This window comes from Carassius gibelio, chromosome A22 (assembly GCF_023724105.1).
Source record: "Carassius gibelio isolate Cgi1373 ecotype wild population from Czech Republic chromosome A22, carGib1.2-hapl.c, whole genome shotgun sequence".
NCBI classification, from domain to species: domain Eukaryota; kingdom Metazoa; phylum Chordata; class Actinopteri; order Cypriniformes; family Cyprinidae; genus Carassius; species Carassius gibelio.
The window spans coordinates 11,556,220-11,571,144 of NC_068392.1; the positions used below are offsets into that span (position 1 = coordinate 11,556,220).

The following is a 14,925-nucleotide window of genomic DNA, read 5'->3' on the forward strand; positions in this document are numbered from 1 at the left end:
TATATATAGTATTACAAGTGCATGCTGTAATATTCATATACATGTTCATATTCATATATATGAAGCAAAATAAAAAAAATCTAAACTAAAAGCATTTTTCAGTATTTCCAATTTTGACCTACTGTCAAATAATAACATGCTTAAGTAACATAATAACTTCACTATATTTCCTGCTGAAATGCATTAGACAACACATAAGATTTATTCAATAAAATTAATAATTTAATAATTAACACCTCTAAACAGCAGTGTAGACTGCAGGCATGTGGCCATTAAAACAGATGGTTAATCTTGGTTTAACGATAGATTTAAGCTTTGCATATAAATGTGATCATTTGTGGCAGCCGAAATGGGAGCAGTTTCAACAATGTAATGGAATATTTCGCAGCATAAATAAAGCAAACAGCAAACGTTAGTGATGGAGAGGCTATAAGACAAGCTTTTTGAAAGATAATACTTTACTAGAGGTGCAAAAACAATCGTACCTCAGCAGATGTGGGCGGGGCTGCCGCCTCTTTGGTCTCCTCTGATTGGACGGCTTCTTCCGGCTGGGACTCCAGAAGCTCCTCCTCCACTTCTTTATGTTTCTTCTTTTTCTTTTCCTCTTTGCTCCTCTACAAAACATCAAAACCACAAAAAGTGATGTTATAAAACAGCATAAACACTCTTAATTGCTTAAATGCAGATATGGGTTTACAATTATTATACATGCAAAACTGCCATCTCACCTTCCTGTCCTTCTCCTTGCCTTTCTTCTTCTCTTTCTTCTCCTTACCGCTCTTCTTCTTGGTCTCCAGCGGGATGCTCTCGTGGACTCGGTCCTCAGCAGGGCTCTTCAGCACCTCTGGACGGTGGGTCCTCACGGGAAGCTTCTCGCTGTCGGCAAGCGGTCTGGAAAGACGACGAGACGGAGATTAGATGGACAGAAAGAAAAGGAGATTGTGAGTGATAACCAGTCACATGGAAGCTAGGAAAGGCTTCAGTTTGTTCAATATATGGGTCAAAAGTCCAAAGGCCTGTTCGCAACAAGAAAAAACCGAAGCGTAACATTCTCAACTACATTGCGTTTCGTGTCAGAAATTGAGATTTGCTGTGAAGAGGCCTTTAAATCAGTAACACGTTCCCTGTACAACAAACAAGATGAAAACAGCTGAGGGGGTTAATCTGTGCCCACGGGTTTCCAGGGAAAAGTCAAAGCCAGGCAAGGCTGTCAACTCTGGTGTGTACTGTACATACACCACCATTAAAGTTTGAGGTCAGTAAGATTAGTAATATTTCTGAAAGAAATTATCAGTTTTATCCAGCTAGAATGCATTAAACTGATCAAAAGTGACAGTAAATGCATTTATAACGTTAAAAAAGAATCTGATTTCAAATGAACTTCCTATTTAAAGAACACTGAAAAATCACAATTTATAAATATTAATCGGCACAAGTGTTTTCAACATTGTTAATAATAAGAAATGTTCCTTGAGCACTAAATCATCATGTTAGAATGATTTCTCAAGGATCGTGTGTCACTGAAGACTACAGATATGATGATATATTTAAGCTTTAACATATTACAATAGAAAACATTTTGAATTGCGTACATTTTTCACAACATTATAGCTTTTTTGTATTTTTAATTAAATAAATGCAGCCTTGGTACAAAAATTGAATACAGTCTTAGCAACCCCAAACTTTATAACTAAAGAGTTCAAGTCGTAGCAATATGACCGCAGCCAAAACCCAACCTGCAGGTGAGCCGATCAGTCATGCACAATGTATTCTTGACTAATATTATTCGGTCCAACAGTGACATACTACAATTGCCAGAAAAAAAAAGAAACAGATGCTGGTAATTGGGCAGTTGATTCCACTGGGTCACATGACCACATGAAGTACTTACCTTGAGCTAGAACCAGACAGCAGACTGTCAGGACGGCAGATGTGTGCGTGCATGAGGGAGAGAGAGACAGAGATGGAGAGACACAAGCAGAAAGCAGTGTGTGTAAGAGAGTGAAGAAGATACAGGAGAAAGCTCCTCGATAATCAGAACACGGAAAACCCAACAGATGCAAAACACAACCAGCTCGGTTTTGCATCTGCATGAACAGAGATTCTGGACTCCGTGATCAGCATCTGCTAAAGACGTGTAACGAACGACAGCCGTGAGAAACATGAGAATGAAAACAATATCTGGAGGGAAAACAGCGGTGATACTGAAAACGACTTCAGACTGACAGAAAGCGTCTCGGACCAAACAAGAACATGGCATTTCAGTTTTAGTAAAAAATGCATTTCTGTGCATCGCTACATGTAGTGCATGTATGAACTGCCGGAGGCATCGATGTGCTCCATACTTGTCCAGATCGATGTCCAGAGCTTTATGAGGGTCATTGGGATCCTTATCATCATCGTCACTCGGTAAGGCATTCTGGGAAACAAGACAAACCAACATTATTGTATATAGTTTAATGGATAAAAATAACAGCTCCAAAGTACCAGCTGCTCACCTCTGGCATTTCCTCTGTGACTATGTCCACCTGGTGAGCTGGCCGGATGTCTTCCTCACTCTCAGGACCTGAATCCGCCTTCCTCCCTTTCCCTCGCTTCTCCCGCTTTTTCTTTTTCTCCTTCTTCTTTCTCTCAGCCTTATCCTTCTGCCGGCGCTCCTCCTCCAGCTTCAGGTATTGGTCGGACATGGGCACCCCTGGACCAAACGATGGACAATGAAATTGAAGCATGGTTTTATTTGGTCTGCTGAAACGAGAGATTGTAGATCTGCTCACCTGGGACTTTGAGAGGCACACTAAGGTCGATCTGCACCACCGGAATGTGTTCTACACCTGGAGCGTCGTACACCTGCAATTGCAAACAAGCTTGAGGTGCTTAAAACCATGTTTCGGCCTGAGGTTTATGCGATCGCTAAAATCATTCGATTGCGTACCTTCTGAGATGATGGCGAGGCCTTGATGTAGAATGGGTTGTTGGCCTGTTCCTGCTTCCTGGCTTCCCTCCTCTGTGTGAAATCGGGCAAGTGTATTAGGACTAGACAAAAGTGGTTTAGTCAAGAGCAGTGAGAGATTTTCTCTCTTTTGTTGTTTGATTACCCTGAATGATATGCAGTGGGAATATTAGAGTGCTGTCACTTTAAGAGCTGCCTGAACCCAATAAACTGATTATAAATGTATTCTTTCTACCTATTAAGACCTAATTACTCGGTTTATGAGTACATTTGCATTGATGGCCATTTTGACACATAAAAGTGTGTGTATTTTAGCAGCAAAAACAACTGTTGCAATGCGCCCGTGCTCTATGAGCACATTCTTCATGAGCGCGTGCCTCACTGATGTGGATCAGAAAGAGTCTCTCAGACAGAGTTCCATTTAATGTCTTACAATCACTTGTTTTTAAACTGCAATGCTTAATTTTTTTTGCAAATGATACATTTCAGTGTCCTCACAGCACAGCAATGTCACGAGAGCGTGTAACTACGATAGAGGTCATAGACCAAAATCTCTACCAGTTGATGAATTTCTACCGGTATACCCCCCACCCCTAATTAGGACGGCTGTATTTTTATATTTTCTGTAGGTCTGAACGACAGCGTGGACTTACCCTGGCCAACTCTTTCTCGTCCACCTCAGTGTGTCTTGATCTGGAATGTTTGTGTTCCTCTTTAGTGAACACCGCTTTGGGCTTCTCGTCCTCCGACTCGCTCTCTGACGGAGGCTCATTGATCCAAGCATCCAAATCCAGACTGAAGGGGAAAACGACAGCTGAAACATCTATTTCTTTCAATTCCCTTGTTATCAACTCAATGACTCACCCTTCCGGTATAGGCACTTTCTTCTGAGCCTTGGGGGCCACGGGATTGAGTTCTCCGGCGAAGAGAGCCGTCACTTCCTCGGCCACCTCCACGTTCTTCTGCTGCAGCTTCTGAATGTACTTCACCAGCTGCAGGATGCAGGACGCCTGGAGGGGATCACCACGGTTAATGTTGCAGTATGTGTGTGTGTCTGTTTCGAAGCCTAATAAACTCTTTTATTATAATCCCAAACAATGAAAAGCGCTTCGCTCATGCTCACAACTGATTCCAATGGAGGTACATTTCAGACCCCATTAAACCTTGCAAAAGCACATTAGACCACATCAGAGCCCTTTAAACCCTCTCCAGATGCCTAGCACCACGCTGGCATGTTTAGCACATTGCTAACATGATTCAGTATATTACCGACCATCCATGTTAACTTATTGCAAAGCATGTTTTGGGGTGGAGTATTCCTTTAAGTTTCGTAAGGGACGAGATGTCAGAATAAAGCTTCTCCTCACCCTCTCCTGCACTTCCAGGTTGGCACTCTGGACGAAGAGTGGCAGTCTGTCTATAAGCAGCTGGCTGGTCTCCTGCGCGGCCTGGCTGTCCGTCTCCCCTTCGTGCTTCCGCAGCACGGTCGCAAACAGCTTGGCAGCATTTTGTACGTACACCGCCTGGATGTGACCGGGCAGGGTGGCCACTTTGGGTCTCAGCATAGCCTCCAGTGTCTGCATGGGGTCTTCCAGATGCCTGTGGGGAAGAGGATGTTAGCACGCCGTTATATGGTTGAAATATGAACCTTTCCAGATCGTCAGCACGTACTCGGAGAACTCTCCGCAGATCCACGCGGCAGCATAGAGAACCTCGCAGATCCCGTTGCGCTGCGTGTTGCCCGTCAGCAGGTGTGCGTTGTCCAGCAGGGTGGCCATCTGAGCCACGGCGAAGCCTCGGATGGCTTTGACGCGGATGGCGACATCAAGCATCTGCGAGGCGATTAGGTGGCCATGCCTTGTACCTTCCAGACGAGTCAGTTCCACCAGGATACTGATGTACCTGGATGACACATAAGGTGGTTTTTTGACTCCTGTATCCAGTAATGGCTATGTAAAACAGTAACGGTTACTGGCATATCTATCTAGCTCAAGATCCAGACCTCCATCGAGTGCATATTTACATAGAAGAACAACTGAAATTCTCTGTCAATGGCCCCTAAATGTGTACTGGGCTGTTGTTGACTCTTACCACTCAAAGTTGGTGATATACTGGTAGTTGCTCTGGCTGCAGATGTCGATGATCTTGGTGAGCAGCTCGTCTCGGTAAGTGGTGCCTTCCGCTTTGTCCACATGCAGCATGAGCTTCTTCACAATCTCCATCAGGTTCTTCTTCGAGACCTAGCATTTTCCGCCACATTTTAATAACCTCTTATATTTGAGCTCTTCACAACGAGACTTAAGAGGAATGGACGCAAACAAATGCGGTTTACAAAAAGTCATACACACCATGCCATAGAGCAGATCCAGAGCTCTCAGTCGGATGGACTCATCTTTGTCGTCCAAACACTGCAGGATCAGGTCCTTGTGCGACTGCACGGACTTGGGGTGCGTCTTCAGGATCTTGGACATGGCCAGAAGACCCAAGTACTTCACTGCAAAACATCGCAGCGCCTAAGTGACTCTTGAAATGAAGTGCAGCATTTGCGTTTTTTGCTAATTTATGTTTTGTCTCAGTTCTTCTATTTACACAAGTCGGCATTTAATGGAAGTAGTATCAGATATTGTAATCTGAGCACAAACTTGCAAACATGATTCAGAAGTCCTGCATACATCACCCAAGAGATGTCTAGCATTTTACCAGCAAAACTGAGACATTTTGATTTAAAAAGGTCAAAACAAGCAACTAAAAAAAAAACCTTCCATTTTCTGCCGACTTTCAAATCTGCCGAATTTAAAGCCTATTGATAAAATGTTACTAAATGAACAGAATTTGAAATGACACAAAGACAATGGGAAAACACAAACACAGAGGACAACAAATACACACACACACACACACGCTCAAGAACGCACACCCCCACAAGAAAAGAAATGGATTTCAGTTTTGTTTTACTCTGCCAGATTTTACCAAAATTAACCGCATATTTGATTTGAGGCAATTGATCGTTGAAATGCCCATTGTGACGAGTGGGAAGGAGGCCAGCTGCAGTGATTGGAGACTACACCTGCGTCCCACCACCAGTCTCGAGTCCCACGTAGGAGATGCAAGGATATAAAACTGGAGCGACGACCGTGAAGGACGAGAGAGGACCAGGTCTGGGCTCTATTTTATGTTTTGCTTTTTATTTATGCGCACCAGTCGTCAGTGAGGGGCTGGTGCGCTGTTTTGTGTTTATTTTTGTCATTAAAGTCTTTATTTGATTGTGCGCCGGTTCCAGCCTCCTCCTTGCCGATGATTAGGAAGGTGAATTTATTACACCCATTAAATCAAATAGACTAAATACAGATGCAAGACCGCTGGAACCACGGTTCTGTAGTCTTGGGCCATTAGGACAGTGGGCTTATCCTGCACGTTGTAGGTTTGTTGATGCAAAAATAAAATGTACAAAAACACTGATCTATTTAAATAAGACATGGGGCTTCAGGATTGACAGAATGCCAAAACGCTCAGCTGGAAGTAAATACCAAAACGGTCCTGTGAGGGAACTCAGGGGTTTTCGAGAAACAAAACATGGCAGTCCAGGATTCACAGAGCTACTCTACAGTCGGCTTCTTTGAGAACTCGAACTCCTGCAAGATAATTTAGATTACTTGATGTAAACTGCTTTCTAGAGGAACCTTTTCTGGTTCCTCAAGCTATAAAATATGATTGACTCTTGCCAATTTTCTATTGTAGGACTGAGGTGTCGTCGAGTTATCCAGGATGGAGATCTATATGGACTACAGGGCCAGAAGGGGGGGCTCAGAAACACACAGACAATGAGAGAATGACACACTGCAGGCATTGACAGAAGGCTCACAGTTCTGGTCTGAGTCTTCAATCAGGATTCGCAGTTTCTGCACACAGAGCTGTGGAACGGAGAGAGAAATGGAAAACAGAAGGAAAGATACAATGCATTACTACCATGTTTGAAACCTTTGCACACTATTTTACTTCCAACTTTCAAAAAATAAGCCAATTTCAGAAGGGTCAAGTGGTTGTCTGAAAGTCAAGGATTCAGTTTGGGAACTTATAAAAATCAGGTAAGAAACTTATGACTGGATGTTGATATTTAGAGACTGAGATGGCCGATATATAATATAATTTACATTTATTCATTTATCGGCCAGATTCTTCCAAAGTGACTATTTGATGATAATAATTGCTGAAATAAAAAAAAATAATTTAGTTTTTTAAAAATAATTTAATAATTCATTCATTTAGCAGCAGTTAGGTTATTACGTTTTATATATTTGAATTTTGTTTTATTTCATAAATGTAATCAAATGAGTCATCGGCTCAACATGTCCAAGATTTACTAAATATGATCTGCTTCTTCACTGAACTATAGTAAAAGACATGAAAGGACACATAATACTAAATATTAAATTATATTAATCATTTAATTTATTTAGGTATTTTATAAATTACATTAAAAAACTTAAGGCATTGGCCAAATACGTCTCTAATTTACTCTGTAAATGTAAATGTAATTTAATATTTTCACTTTGGATGACCCGCTTCTTCATTTCTTCATTAATTGCACTTTAGGAAATTATATGAATGGACACATAAATAAAACCTGAAGTATCCATTTAACGACTAAAGGAAAAGAAATGTTAAGTATCACTTTATAATTTTAATCAAAGTTCTCCATATTGAACATTATGAATTAACAGACCACAAATGCAAATGAAAATCAAATGTAAATCAGACCAGTGTGGAAAGGGTCTGGTGTGACAGTGGCCCACCTGTATGCTAGCACTGTGATTGGGCATCCCAGAGGACAGCGAGATCAACACTGAGGTGAAACAGGAGAGAGAACAGACATTAATAGTGATGTGTGTGCCTTAGTACAACACCGGGTCACGGCACCAAATAAAACTGACCTGCTATGACCGTGTTGACACACTCATAGAGAAGCGACATGGCTGAGGTACTGAGGGAGTAGATAAGAGGAAGGGCAAGAAAAAAGAAAGGAATATAAATATTATATCTAACCCTAATATTTTTGGCCAGCTTGAGAGTTTTGGAGAGTTTTAGTATCTCTGTTACCTGTGGATAAGGTTTGTTAGAGGCTCAATCATCTTCTTTCCCAAACGAGGCTCCAAAGGAGTGAGAGCACCGAACTGAAACATAAAAACATCATTAAAGAAATGGACAAAAGTGGAGAATTGGTTCCTTCTCCAGCCCAACACATTTAGGTGTCATCTCACCAGCTTTATGATCTTGATGAGAACCCAGTTGTTGGTGGAGGAGGTCATGAGTTTGAAGAACAGGGGTGCCAGGGAAAGGTAGTTCTTGGGATTTCTTCTGGCCAGTTCACAGATGACGTTCACAGCTGCTGACTGGACACCTGGGAAATACACAATTTAAACAGAGTTCAAGTGGAAGCCTGAAATATTAGCTTTTAGCTAGATGAGATTTCGCCATCCATACCGGGATCTGGGTCCTCCAGCTTCTCTTTGAGGCGCGGGAATGCAGGTCGCAGGGACTCGGGATACTTCAGGAACACTTTGTACATGATCAGCACTGCCTTCTTGCGAATGTACGGCTTAGTGTGGGACATCTGAGATGGATGAAGGGTGAGACTGAAGCAATGTTCTCAACGTTAATATTTGCCTTAAGTAAACACTGTGAATGGTTTTACCAAAGTCATAATGTCATTGGCCAGGTCGCGAGCAAGGTCAGGGGTCACAAAGCAGGAAAGGCCAGTCAGGGCCACGCCTGTGTCATACTGGTGAGGACTACTGAGATCCTGGTGAGAGATGATAAAGCATCCCATAGCAATCAGCAGGGTTATTATAGTTAACCACAACTAAAACCATTTAAAAACAACATTGAGAAGCATCTCAATGATACTAAAATGACTGGCAATCAGTGTAATCAAAACCAATACAGGTGAAAGGGAAGTTCAAAGCGCACCTTGCGGATCTGATTGGTCGTCAGCATGATGACATCAGTGCCCTCATGAAAGCACTGTGATGCTGCAAGGTAGCCGATTCGCTGAAAATAAAAGAAGAAAGAGTCATTTATCTCATCCCAAAAATGAGAATTACCCCATGATTTACTCACCCTCAAACCATCCTAGGTGTAAATGACTTTCTTCTTTCAGAGGAATACTATCAGAGTTATATAAAAATGTCTTGGCTCTTCCAAGCTTTATAAATGGCAGTGAATGTCGATATTAAATTCAATAGTTCAATAGAAGTCACATAAACTGTGCCAATCCATAAGGCCCTAAATAACACTAAAATAGTATATAAATTCTAAATCATAAAAATGTTGAGAGCGTCTGGATCTGGTCTGACTGTGAGCTAATATTATATACGACATTGCCTCTCACCTTGTATGTGAATTTGGAGGAGCTCATCACCTCCACGATGTTGAAAGCCGCCCAACTGACATCATAGCCGAGCATCTGCAACTGTTAGGAGGAGAAAGCAAAAGAATATGTGATGGCTTGAGCTCAAAGAATTATGAAGCGGATCAGAGAGGATATAAATGGTGAGTGGTCTTACATAGGTGAGCTTGCAGACTGCATTGGCTTTAACAGCGATGTTGTCCTGTTTGAGCTCTTGTTTGATCTCATCGATGCATGTAGAGATGTATTTGGCCTGTAGAAAGAACAGGAAGTATTGAGAGACAAAAATAGAAAAAGGCAATGCTCTCCATGACAGCCCAAGGCATTGTTTAGCTTCCTGCTTTCAGCAGCATCTCTCAAATCACTGCTCGAACTTAACCACAATAAATGATTTTCCATATTTCTATCTGGAAGCATTTCTAGATTATAATTTATCAAAACGATTTTTAAAAAATTTAGCTGCCAAGATGGCGACGGCCCGCTCCGCCCTCTTTAGGCTTCAAAAATGTTCTTCAGAAACCTACGGGTGACGTCACGGACACTACGTCCATGTTTTTTTTGTTTTTTTTTTACAGTTTATGTTCTTGACCTGGCTCGTGCTTACAAACAGGAGCATCTGAAAGCTGGATCCATTTATAAGCAGATGTGCGTGTATCTGTGTGAGAGTAATCGTCTCCCGAAGCCATAGGAGAGCGCAGTGAGCAAAACATAATGCAGCACATTTAAATTGTCAATGCAAGAAAGTAACCATCTCTCTTCTAACAAAACATACATTACATCTAAATTAACAAAAAAAAAAATCAAATATAATTTCATAAATTGCAAAAACAATTATGAACAAAACAGCATCATGTATTTACGCATTGCTTAATCCAAAGAGCCGAAGCGAATAAGGAATAAACCTCCACACTCCTTGGTTCAGACAGTTTACTGTGGGATGTCATTCTCAGCACGTGCCTATATTGTCCACTAGGCCTGGGCGATAAAACGATATTGATATTTATCAACGGTACACCTTCTTCGATATCGATATAAAAAAAGTTGGATAGAGCGGACGATTATAGACACGCAGTGAGTGACGCAGAACTAATTATAAAACAGTAAACTAATATAAACTAATTCAAAATAGTATTTAAACACTATAATAATGTCTAATGCTGAAAATACTGGGTTGGACCATAATGCCAAAGAACTATTTTGTGTTTTACAGCGAATATAATTTTTTAAAATAATAATATTGGTTTGAAGCAAAATGAGGGCTATTAAATTACAATTTTCATTTTTAGATAAACTATTCCTTCAAATGATCCATTTGTCCTTTCACCACAATCAAAACCATTTTTCATTCTGTCTGTTGTACAAAGATTTTTTTACATGCCTTATTTTACTTCAAACAAGTGATTGCAAATTATTTGTGTCAGAATTATTAGACATTAATAATAAAATAATAAAAGATGAATGTCTATAGCACACGCCTAGGAAAACAAGACTCAAAATAAAGTTCAAGAAAATGCTCAAAACTAGGTCAACGTGTGTGTATGTGCTTGTGTGTGGAAAGAATGACTAAAAGCATTGATAAACAACAATATTTCAAGGCCAGTGACATAACATTGTTAAATGATTACAAATTAAATAAAAAATAAAAAAAAAAGAGTGAGAGAAGGACCTTGGACACACAGCACACATACTCTCTGCATCTCAGGGACACACAGAGTGCTGTTGTAAGGGCGAGTGTGCTGGTCATGTGTCTTCAGTCATGAGACGGCCAGAGAAGTGACAGGAGGGAAACAAATGAAGGGGTCATAGAACCGGTACACAGGCAAAGCCCCTCGTACAAGACCTCTTCACTGGGGTAAAAAGGTGTAAACATGCAATAAAAGAAGGTTCTCCAGAAGATCTTTGCAAAACCCTTGTGAATGATGCCTTATGGTTAATTTAAGCCCAGAAAGATTGAAAAAACAAGACAAACATTGAAAACATTTTGTTTTCAAGAGTGTTTTCGTCACATCTTTACAAATATATATATATATATATATATGAGGTAAATACATAGTTTAGTCATGAAACTCTAGATGGCGCAGGCTGATGGGTTGTTAACGTAACCGATGATAGTCATAGATTTAAACGACTTGGCACAAGCTGATTGGTTCATGCTGCATATGCAATCAATGAGATTACAGCCTCACATTAATAAGGCTGGCTAGCATTCACTAGAGATTCTCTGAAACCCCCCATCTTCCCCAGCTCCACCTGTATAGATCGGCTACAGGTTATTTTATATGCGAATCCGATCTATTCCGCCAAGACCAAATACATTAACATTGTCAATCCAATGCTAAAATTTTCATAAAGTTGTCATGATTAAAATGAAGGTTCTACACATGGTTTTCCAATCACATCCTTACAATAACTTGTGAAAGATGCATTATGGGTCATTTGAGCCCAGAGACTGAAATGCAAGTTTCCAGAATGTTCTTGTTACATCTTTACTCAGATGCACCGATATATCGGCCAGTTTTTCCTCAATTTACAACCAGGGCATATCGGAAATTACAAGAAAAAAGGCCAATATAACAAACTGATGGTTTATCATCAACATACAGTGAATTACACAAAACACTTATTACAACTAACAGTAAACAAATATATATGGTATATTGGTAAAGGAGATCTCATACATATTTAAACTTAAAAAAAATATTCAAATGTATACAAAAACAAATTAGAAGATGAATCATAATAAGGTCTGTTACAATAAAGGATTAATATGTTTTTCATTTATACAGTGAAGTGCTGTTTTATATTTGTTTACTTTATTTCTGTACCTGAAAACTGTTAAACCTACCTAAAAGCACTGTTTATTTAATATCTGTGTTCTGTTGTATTTATAGAGACCTGCTGAATGTTAAATGGATCCAATCCATGTTTATTAGAAATGATTTGATGCAGCAGCAATTAAACTGCTATTATAATTTAATGCAGGTGTTTTTGAACTTTGCCGATTTAAAACATGATCAAAATACTTGACTGATGTGTTTGAGGCAGGACTTTTATTTTGACGGCGCTGAGAGCAGCAGCACCTGAGCACACAGTGCTCACACTCTCCCTCGTTTATTGTCAGCTGTGCTTTATGCATTCGCCCACTGTCATATTCATGTCATTTTCACTGTGTGCTGTATGTAAAATGAGTGTTACCTAGCATTATTTGAAAATATGATTCCCACTGCACAAGAACTTCCCTGTATACCGAGTGCCCTTTTGGTTACGGTGTTTACTTCCTTTTAAATTATATTTTTATAAAATATTTATTCGTAATAAATACTTCCAATCTAAAGTATGTTTATTTTACGCATTGTTTTTAATCCATTGTCAAATGATTTCAAATTTCTTAAATATTAATTAAATAATAATGATTATATTGGATTTATATTGGACCCTTGCTTCCCAAGATATCCGCATCAGCATCGGCTGTCAAAAAAATATATATATATCGGTCGACCAAAAGTGTTTTTTAAATTCGGTATTGCCCCCAAAAGATCCTATTGGTGCATCCCTAGTCACTACAAAATTCTTGTAAATGATTGTGAAGATTGAAAACATGGGATAGAGATTCTGCAGAAGGTTTTCAGTCACATCTAGAATTTTTTGTGAATGGTGCATTATGGGGTTTTCAGCTGGCAAAAATATAAATATGATGTATATGAGGGTTCTCTTGTCAAATCCTCACACAGCTCTAACGAAGAATGCATTATGAGCAACTTCCACCCATTGAGGCTGAAAATATGCGGTAAAAGAAGGTTCTCCAGAAGAGTTTATACACATATCTACCCTTGTGAATGATGAACTATAGGTAATCTAAGCCTAGAGAAACTGAAAATACAATGATTCCCACTTAGCAAAATAAAAATATGATGCAAAAGAAGGTTTTCCTGTCATATGTATGATGAGTTATGGGTCATTTCATCCCCGAGATAACGAAACAGGCAGCACTAGAATGTTCTCCAAAAGATGTTCTTGTCCAATGAATCCTCATTCAGCTCCAATGAGGCCATGACTGAAATATTTGTTAGTAAGCCAAGAGTTGGATTCAACCAGCTCAGCAAACAGTCACTAAAGTATGAAGATGAACTCAATGTCCTCCCAAATCAAACAAGAGAGCACAGTTTGGAGAAAATCCTTCCTTCCTTCTTAAACACTAACCAGAAAACAAATGACACTTTCATGCAATTTACAAGCTGCTGTAAGAATAGACTGTTCGAACACACCTATGATCACCAAAATGATTTGTTTCAAATGCAACCATGCAGTCCAAAAATACAGTTCAGGTAGGCAGCTCACTAGTTTTGAGCTCCAGCCAGTGCTTTGGATGAGTACACCCACCGCTTGTGGAAAACAAATATAGAGGTCTCACATGAAACCAGCGGCAGAAAGCAAACAGAGCAAGGAACGCACACACACACACACACAAACACACACACACACGCACAGACTGACAGTGCATTCAGCAGTCTATGAATATTTCACAGCACCGTCCGCTGTTGGCCAGGTAACAGACACCATATCTAGGTACACCAGCACAGGTTACATTGCAGAAGCCTTGCTGATACCGGACTCCAGATGTTTGCAGATTAAACAGGACCAGGACACCAGAAGCCCGTTTTAAAGAGGTTTGATTCTGAATGCACAAAAGGTGTGATTTAACTGGACGGAGCAAAACCAGGCCTGAATCAAGACTGTAGTATGAAATCACTGTAATGAGAACTAAACTGGATTCAACTTTGATCAACTTGAAGTAGAGCTGCAACTAGTGCTCGATAAAAATTATGAATTAATTATGATAGTAGCATAGAATTTTTTTTTATTGATAAGTACATTTTAGTATTATTTTTATTATTTTAGTTTTTTTATTTTATTATATATATATATATATATATATATATATATATATATATATATATATATATATATATATATATATATATATATATATAAATTATTAAATTATCTTTATTGTTCTATATCAATTTTTGTAGATTTTAAGTTTTTACTTTAGTTTTGTAATTGTTACATTTTAATTAATTTGTGTTTTTTCAAAAGTATTAGAATTTTTTTTTTACACATTTATTTCAGTTCTAGTTTTTAGTAATTTTAGTACTTCAACTTACAGCTTACACTAGCTGCTAAGACAACATTTCCTGATAATTATTTTTATGTAACGGCTGACAATGGATAAATGGCAGATAATAAAATTCTATACAAATTCATAAAAAATTGTAAAATAAAACATTAAAAACTAAAATCTATTATTTTAAATGATCTTTAGTACAAAAAAAATATATTTATTTGGGATTTGTTAAAGATTACCTTTAACAGTGTTAATAAATTATTAGTATTTTTAAAAGATTAACTTCAGGTAACCTAAATGTAAAAACAGGACGTGAGCATGAATAATTCAAATATCCAATATGAAGAGAGAGTCTATTTTTTTTAGACGCAATGCTGTTTTTTGCCACAGACTCGAGGCTACACTGGACAACGCAGGTCATCCAGGAAGACCCATCCTGCATTA

General features: G+C 39.2%; 1 protein-coding gene across 3 annotated transcripts in view; it reads right to left on the minus strand.

Annotated features, from left to right (window-relative positions):
• The window catches only part of ap3d1 (adaptor related protein complex 3 subunit delta 1), a 28,965-nt gene that overhangs the window by 12,162 nt on the left and 1,878 nt on the right, over positions 1 to 14,925 (minus strand). For all 3 annotated transcript variants that reach the window (XM_052538602.1, XM_052538601.1, XM_052538600.1), the window contains exons 2-23: positions 9,514 to 9,609; positions 9,339 to 9,419; positions 8,918 to 8,998; positions 8,643 to 8,750; positions 8,432 to 8,561; positions 8,209 to 8,348; positions 8,048 to 8,121; positions 7,882 to 7,931; positions 7,744 to 7,793; positions 6,813 to 6,861; positions 5,299 to 5,444; positions 5,042 to 5,190; positions 4,622 to 4,852; positions 4,318 to 4,549; positions 3,815 to 3,960; positions 3,604 to 3,745; positions 2,933 to 3,004; positions 2,775 to 2,847; positions 2,499 to 2,695; positions 2,346 to 2,419; positions 729 to 891; positions 486 to 614 (exon numbers count right to left, since the gene is read on the minus strand). In XM_052538602.1, the coding sequence (XP_052394562.1) occupies positions 486 to 614; positions 729 to 891; positions 2,346 to 2,419; positions 2,499 to 2,695; positions 2,775 to 2,847; positions 2,933 to 3,004; positions 3,604 to 3,745; positions 3,815 to 3,960; positions 4,318 to 4,549; positions 4,622 to 4,852; positions 5,042 to 5,190; positions 5,299 to 5,444; positions 6,813 to 6,861; positions 7,744 to 7,793; positions 7,882 to 7,931; positions 8,048 to 8,121; positions 8,209 to 8,348; positions 8,432 to 8,561; positions 8,643 to 8,750; positions 8,918 to 8,998; positions 9,339 to 9,419; positions 9,514 to 9,609 (2,613 nt within the window). The remainder of the gene's footprint in view (positions 1 to 485; positions 615 to 728; positions 892 to 2,345; positions 2,420 to 2,498; positions 2,696 to 2,774; positions 2,848 to 2,932; positions 3,005 to 3,603; positions 3,746 to 3,814; positions 3,961 to 4,317; positions 4,550 to 4,621; positions 4,853 to 5,041; positions 5,191 to 5,298; positions 5,445 to 6,812; positions 6,862 to 7,743; positions 7,794 to 7,881; positions 7,932 to 8,047; positions 8,122 to 8,208; positions 8,349 to 8,431; positions 8,562 to 8,642; positions 8,751 to 8,917; positions 8,999 to 9,338; positions 9,420 to 9,513; positions 9,610 to 14,925) is intronic.